The sequence below is a fragment of the Geospiza fortis genome, unplaced genomic scaffold, assembly GCF_000277835.1.
Source record: "Geospiza fortis unplaced genomic scaffold, GeoFor_1.0 scaffold732, whole genome shotgun sequence".
NCBI lineage: Eukaryota > Metazoa > Chordata > Aves > Passeriformes > Thraupidae > Geospiza > Geospiza fortis.
In genome coordinates this window covers 616,303-624,559 of record NW_005054477.1, presented here as the reverse complement: position 1 = coordinate 624,559, position 8,257 = coordinate 616,303, and the positions used below count along the sequence as shown (strand labels likewise).

The 8,257-nt window shown below is 37.9% G+C and overlaps 1 protein-coding gene across 1 annotated transcript in view; it reads right to left on the bottom strand.

Moving 5' to 3' along the window:
- SEMA3E (semaphorin 3E) overlaps positions 1-8,257 on the bottom strand; it is a 130,661-nt gene that overhangs the window by 3,827 nt on the left and 118,577 nt on the right. The window contains exons 15-16 of the mRNA XM_005428281.2: positions 2,597-2,664; positions 1,004-1,143 (exon numbers count right to left, since the gene is read on the bottom strand). Coding sequence (XP_005428338.1) covers positions 1,004-1,143; positions 2,597-2,664 — 208 coding nt within the window. The remainder of the gene's footprint in view (positions 1-1,003; positions 1,144-2,596; positions 2,665-8,257) is intronic.

Below are 8,257 nucleotides of genomic sequence, written 5' to 3'. Positions count from 1 at the left end.
AAATGGTATCCTCAGCTTTTCATTCAACAGTAAGGTGATGAATTTAAGCAGAAGTACCTAGTGAAGAAGGGATCAAAAGCAGCCCTGAAGAGAATGAACTCAGGACCTGGCAGTACTAAAGGATGAGGAACTGGATGAGACCTGGCCATGTCCACTTGTAGAAAATCAACTCTATCCTGAGCTGTATAACAAGAAGCGTGGCCAACAGGTCAAGGGAGGTGATTCTCTCCCTCACTCTGCTCTGGTAAGCCCCCAGCTGGAGGGCTGCATCCAGCTCTGGGATCCTCAGAACAAGGCAGACATGGACCTGTTAGAGTGGGACTGGAGGAGGGTCACAAAAATGAAGAGAGGAATGTGGCACTTCTCCTATGAAGAAAGAGAGAGCTGGGGTTGCTCAGCCTGGAGGAGAGGAGGCTCCAGACCTTATTTTGACCTTTCAGTACTTAAAAGGGGCTTATAAGAAAGATGGGGACTTTTTTACCAGGCCCTATAGTGACATGTCTACACTGCAGTGGTAGCTACATTGATGTGTATCAGAGAGGTATGGAGGAATAAATATGATTGCACTTATGAAGCACTTTCATAATGGTAAAATACATGTAAAAGAGGCAGAGAATCAACCCACACTCATTAGCAAAAAATTTTCAAAAATTGTAATAAATGTGTGAGGCAGCAAGAGTGAATAGAAGTTAAGCTAGACTAACACTGGAAATAATACATACACATTTAATCCCTATAAAAACATACCAAGAGAAGTGATGGATTTTCCTTTGTTTTGAGATCTTAAATTAGCTGCACTACATGTTTAACATCTGCATTCAAGATGTTGAATGCAAACACCAGGTGAAATTCTCAGGTCTATTAATTCGAGACACCAGATGAACATAGTGATTTTCTCTGACACCCTTATACATTTCAGCAACTGGTGGCAGAAATTCAGTGAAGATGTAATGTTCCTAACAATGGGCTCTTTTATTGAAAAAAGTTAGTCTCTAATATTTACCTCTTCCTTCTTAGTTTCATGTGCTCGCTGGACAAGCCAGATGACTTTTGCTTGCAAGGTCCGAGGGGTGCACTCCAGAAGGGTGCTGTTGTACTCTATTCCATAAACAAGTCTTTCCTCAGTCTTCTCCAGAACTTCACCTGGAAGGAAAATACATTTTTCAAAAATGTTTTACTGCAAGTACTTGTTACGCTCCATGTTCAGGGTATATTTACTTTTAGGAGTGAAGCTTAATTCAGATCCAACCAGACGGTGACTGGAAAGTAATGTCTAAGGAAGATCTGACCTGCTAAATGAATTTTCCCATTATGTCAGGCTTTCACAGCATCTGACCAAATTGTGCTGTGACTCACCTAACATTACAGAGAAACAGATCTCAGCCTTTCACACTGCTAATTGCTTTTGCCTGGTTCTTATGAATAATTTCATTTTCACTCAGTGAAACAGAAAGATTCAAAACATGTTTAAATATAATAAAAAAATTCAACTTTTTTAGGGATAATTACAGCACATAACTGTTTGCAGAATGATACTATAAATACTCTAACCAATATTATATGTATCCATGCTATACATGTATTAACCGAATGTACAATTTGGGCCCAAGGGTGCTAATAAAAACAAGGTGAAAAAATTAAATCAAAATTTAATTCTGGTTTTCAATCCAACAAAACATCTGGAGGAGGATAAACTAGTTGTTACACTGGACAAAACCAACTGTTTCATTAATGAAATCATCTTATTCCATAATAAAGATTCTTGAGCCCAAATAGCTTTATATCTTAAAAAAATACACTGTTTTATATAATTGTGATTTCTCTGTTGTATTTTAAACTTGTGGAAGAAGTAGCACTTAATATTGGAATATATTTTTCCAAAATGTACAATATCCTCCAATGGACTTCAATTTTAATGAAACTTTTTCTGGTAAAATGTATATGTGTGTATATATATATGTAAATATCAAAATAGTGTTTCTTTGGATATCATTCTAGAAGAAACTTTTATGTTTTATTTTCTTCTTCTATAAACGTATTGCGTATTATCCTGCAAAATACAGAGCATTTCCAAGCAATTGTTTTCTTTCTGGTTTTCTATTCCCAATACCCATGTTTGAAATCCTCACTTTTCAAGGTTTGGATAACAGTACTCTATTTTACTTTTTTAAGAGAAAACTTGATTATAAATACACATTTTTATTCTGTCATGTCACTGCTCATGCCTGTTCTTAAATTCTAAGTGCCCTGACTATTTCATACACATTTTGGGATGCAGCTCTATTGTTTCTTATCCTTGACTCATCTTTCTGCATTTTTTTTTTCTGTTGGGAGCCATTGGGATGCATTCTCCACATCTTTAGTCTGAATGTCAGTGCTGCAGCACCACATGAACATTTTGGGATGCACCTGACCAGCCATGAGACAGTCGCCCTTAGACCTGGATGGGAGGGGCTCAGCCCCATGGCTCTTACAACATTAAAGAAACATGCCAGTGAAAACAGAAGGTGAGATCATGGTCTGGCTCATGTTCCTGGTAAACTGTGTGCTGGCTGTTCCAGGCCTTTACAAGCATTTGTACATTTGAATAGATTACCAATGAACTGCTGGCCAAAGCACTGCTGCGCCGCGTTCCCGTGCCGAACGTCTTGTCTGCGGAAACGTCTGGAGGGAAAAAAGTGGAATTATTTGAGAGAACACATTTAGTTTACATGTTGTTTGGTTTATGCTAAACTGGCCTTCATTAAAAACTTCAGGAGTTAAACCCTGATTGCTAACAATTTACCATTGTTGTGAGAAATGCCCATTTATAAATCAGTATTCTGTCTCCACTCAGCCTACTGGGAATCATGTGTCTGAAAAAAAGAAACATGCTTGTCTGGAGAAGAGGTACAATTATGTGTTCATTTTATATATAACTATGCTAATGTTATAAATACAAAAACAAGATCCTTTGAACAGACTGGGTAACATTCAATCATAGGGACCTTTAGCCTGTCTTTGGGTTCTCTATCTCCAGAAAGTAAGGAAATTTTCCTTTTTTAATTCAGCACAGTTTCCCGTGGATGTGAATGGTACTTCTTTTATCCTTTACTCTCATAGTTTTTTGAGTTTTTTTCTTCACTTGAGAATCTCAACGTGTGGAAGAAATACTTTATTTTATTTCACCTTTGTACCACACAGTTACTGAGCTCATTTTTTTTCAAGAGGGAAATATACACATTCGTGAATGCCCATGCCTAGAAAGTAAACTGGTGGAAGAAGAACTGGGGTCAGAAAATGTGAGCCCTGGTTTTGACCTGGAAAAAATCCAAGTCCTTTTGAAAGAAAAATCATTCCGACTTTTCAGGTTTGAGTTTTTTATTGCATTTACAGAAAAAAAAAAATTAAACCCATTATTATATAGTGTATTCCCAGAAGAATGCCTTCATATAGCATTTATTTTCTTTGAGTGCCTTTATAAATAAAATTAAGATTGTTTTCTTGGGAAGTAAAAGAGCCTATTGGAATGCTGTATCTTGCTACATTAGTATGTCCAACAACCTCAAATGTAGTTTTTCTGCGGATACTGTTCCTATATTTGCATAAAGAGTAATTCTATCCAGTATTGCCAATGCCATACATAACAGATTAACAGAAGAAATATGCAGTGCAGCAAATCTTACACAGTAGGTATGTGCACAGTATAATAAATTATGTTAGAAAAAAAACAAAGCCAAAGAGTTTTGTCATTCTTTGCATTTTACTAGTGAAATAAGGTTATTCTCCAGTTCTATGTGAACTCAAAAGATAAAATTTTAATTTGTCACAAATCAAATTCACTGAAACTATTTAGATTTACACCCTCTAAAAGTCTTGTCCATGGATGTTACTAATTTCATTTTTAACCTGGATGTAGACAGTGATTATTTTCTGAGTTCTTTCACCCATATGATCCAGTGTTCTTGCTGGACGAAGATTAACCTACACTGATATTCAGAGAAGAACCAGTGTTTTTCCATTGTTGTTTCAGGGGAATCTGGAAATTCAGTGAAGACTGCATTGGGCTTTTAGGGAGACATGCTAACAATACTTGCATCCTATTAAAGAAAAACAGAGGTAGCAACTGGGCCTTATTCTGCCCTGGGTGTTGTCATTGCAATGTGTAGTGTCAGTGCTGATAAACGTTGCCACCAGGTTTGCAAGTCTGTGTGTGTAGATTACTCAGAAGAGACATTCTCCTGCGCAAATATACATAAACACCATAGGATATGCATTGGCCTTTAAAAAAAAAAACAAGACAATCCTGCTGCTATAAGGTCCAACAGCCCTATCTAGCAGGAACAGGTAGTAAGCATGTTCTAATTACTCATGAGTTCCTTAAGATCACTGTAACGCTAAAAAAAAACCTAGTTCTGTAAGACAGGATTATTTCTCCAGTTGTCAGAATCATTAAAGAAAAAGAAATGTTTGCTTGATGGAATTTTACTGTTGCAGCTGTGAAGACTGGGGAAGATACAGTGCCTTCACTTACTATTTTCTCAAATAGAAGGCAAAAATAGACAGAGGTGCTGAAAGAGAGGGAGATGGGAGATAAACTCATTTCACAAATACTGACATAAGCCTGGCATTATTTTTTCTTAGAAATGATTTTACTCAGAATAATAGATTATCAGACAATCCCTGAGATAAATTACTGTAAGGAACAATTTTCAGTGATTAACAAATGTACTGAATTTCGGGAAGTAAGTTTTGCAATCTATAATATCATTGATATAGATTTCAGCCCTTCACTGATATAGATTTCAGCCCTTAACTCTGTGCTTCCACGAGCCTAGTAAAAATGATCTGCAAGAAAGCAACACAGTCATCATCATCATCATCATTACTATCGCCATAATTTTCATTTTTCTTTATTATTCCCCAGGAATGTATGAGGCAAAATCAAAAAGTCCTGGGAAGAGAAGGCACCACTATGTTTGTATAAGTAAAAATAAAAAAGACTGTGTGCCTGCTGGTGGAGTGGGTGATGGAGAAAGAAGACAGAGAGGGAGAGGAAGCAGGGGAGAGACTGTCAGCTTCTAAAAATTAGCTAAAGAATGACAAAATGCCTATCCAAGTTCAAAGACATTTTTAAATTACTTCAGACCTTTTTCAGCCTGGATGGTGAGCTGATACAGCAAAGAATCTCACTTGTAGAATTTGGTGCTTGTTTAGATAAAATTTGAAACTGACTAAATCAGATTGCAGAGCTAATACTGAACTAAAGCATTTAAGTCCTGGACCTCTGGTTTCTCAAGTGTACTTCATGTAATTTGAATGCAGTAGAAATTCCTTCTGCCATCTGAGGTATTTGCAGTATTCAGGAGCCACACACCTGTAATTACCATGGAATTGTGCTGTGCTGTGCTGCGCTGCCAGCATCAAGATATGGGATTTTGGACTCAGTTTTTATTTTTTCTTAATTAAATCCCACATTTAATTAGTTATCTAGGATATACATGTACAAGGATTTTCACCATTTAAAAAATTAATACTAGAGGCCAAGCATAAGGTTTTTATGCTTCACTTCTCTCTAAATCTGTCACATGCCTTAGTTTACAGATTTTTATTTAATGTTACTCTAAACACTTGTACCTTGGAGGCATCAGCATCTAAAGCAGACAGCATTTGGATCAAAGTGGGGAGGACACATTGTACATCCCTGCCCCAATTCAATTCTTCACCAGTAGGACTGGAATTAAAAGGAGAGCTTTGAGCAGAGCCCTTACCTACTAGCAGCACTGCTCTTACAGATCAAAAGTCCACATAAATGTACAGAATGAAGGCCACATTTGAGCAGAGACAGGTGGTACTAAGGTCAGCTCAAGGGTGTTGCAATGGAAGGCACAACTCCATGACTCCAATAAGGTGACAGGTATCAGGAACAGGAGAAACAAATGCTCTCCAATGCCCCTTGCACTCACAATGCTTCTATTACCATGTACAGCTTGAGCGAAATCTGGAGCCTTGAGACAAGGCCAGACTAAGACATGAATGTTATGGGATGTGGCATTAATTAAATTCAAAGCCATGGTAGGATTATCAACCAGTCAGTGCCACTTGGTATCAAAGAACTCCACGCTGTCTGCCAGGACCTGCCTTGTCCCCTGGTACTCTTCACATGGTACCTGACAGGAAACAACCTAAACCAACTTCCATACACATGTCCCTAGTACCTCTCCCTGCCTCTCCCTGTACCACACAGTTAGGGTAAGGCCCTAAATTTAAAATGCTCTGAGCTTCAGCTGTGACCTAAAGTGAACAAAGCAGATGCCATTCATGCCTCTCAACACTGTTAGTCTTGATGGCTGCTTTCCCCTGACTCTGATATGGAAAACAAGTTTTGCAGACTTCAAGAACATTCAATTGAGTACAAATCCCTTCTCCACTGCTACAGCGCTTATCTAAAGAGAAGGAGGGACATAGCAGCAGCATTTTCTTCTTTTAGAGGCTGACCTGCTGAATGTTGAGGAGGTAAGGCGCAGGAAGGTGCCTGGGGTGCTGCCCATAGCACTCCACCCTGGATAAATGTGTTTTCAGGGAACTTAAAGGCTGCTACTCTGGAAAGTGTCTTAGGTGAGAAACATACAACAAAGCCCAGGCCTCAGAAAGTTTCTCTCATCTTTTCTTAGTCAACAAGTAGCCTGCACAACATAAATGGTGATACTGCTAGCAGTATCACTAAATGCTGCTGGGAAATTTTTAACCCCCTCCCTTCCCTCCCAAATGGCTTTTACATCATCAGATGAGTAACTCATATGCTTAATCATTATGATAATCCAATTTCTACTTATAATGTAGGACATTAATCTCCCTGGCCCACTGTATAGCTGCTCATCTTTCTTAATCCGGGGCCTGAAAATTTTAACCAGACTCATTTCACCCTGAGCAGTCAACCAGAGTCCACATCTTCCCTTCCCTATATTCACAAAAGGCAAAAGAAAATTGTACAGTCCTGCTTATAAAAACTGTGTAGGTTTTCTTCTTGGTTTAATCTATGCCTTAGTGCAGCAAATCCAAGAGATACTCAATTATGCTGTGTTTCTCATTTGTACTTTTAAATGTGCCTTATCCAAAAAATGATGCTACCAAAGGGAATATCACTGGATTAATTATCTTTTTAAAAAATGTATGGAAATGTCTATTATGCCTGACAATAGTCAGCATGCATTTGAGTGTATCCAGGTTCATGGAAAGATAAAATATGCCAGATGAAAAATTACTAAAAGTCCCATATTCCTGATTTTCCTTAAGAAACAATAATACGTTTGGGATACTGTGACTTGCTTTGGACTTAACCATCTCCACAAGCTTTCAGAACTCTCTCTGGAATTTATTCAATTCATTATTGTAGTCCTTGTAGGTCTAATACAAATAAGGATATATTTTTTAAAACCAGTAATTGCTAAAAAAGCCACAAAAATTATTTGAATTATGCATACCAAAATTTTGCTGATTCAGGTAAGAAATTGCTCTGTCTAGGTGTCAGAGCTGACTAATTTTTATGAAAATGTCTGGATTAAAACATGCAGGCTCTAGATACTTGGCCTGTGTAGCTGAATTGCAGAACCTGGATTTGAGAGGGAAGGGAGGACAACAGGTCCCAAGGAAATCATTGAATGAGAGAGAGAAGGTCAAGAACCAAGAATTAATGAAGGGTGATACACAGAAACTGTCTCCACAAGGAAGAATTAAAACATCCAAATCAGGTTTTGTGCTTTGAGCTTGCCTCTAGAGTAATTTACCTTTCAATCCACTGCAGAAAACCTTAGTTTATGTAGAAAATCTGTGCTCGTGGATTTTGGTTGCTGAAGGTATATTACTAATAAGAAATCATTGACTTTTTTCAGAAATTCTGTTGTATGTGTTACTGCATTGTGACATACTTGCTGTACAATACTACCAAATCAGGTCTCTGATGTTGCAAATACAGAAAAAATGTTTGAAGAAATCAGGGTTTACAGTGTGACGCAAATGATTACGAAGTGACTTAGCTCTAGTCATAAAAATATTCCTGCTACTGCAGCTTATGCCTTCCTGTGAGTTTGGTTCCTTGCAATCCCCTAAGGTTCTGCTGAGGAATTCAAAGACAACTATGCCTTAGTGCAGCGCAATATCTCACTGTTGGGTTATGACTGAGGGGGAGATGAATAGGATAAATAAGTAACGAAGTACTCTGTGTCGCAGTTGTGAGAGTCTGTCCGAAATCCTGCATTTTTCTGCCTCACGATTACCA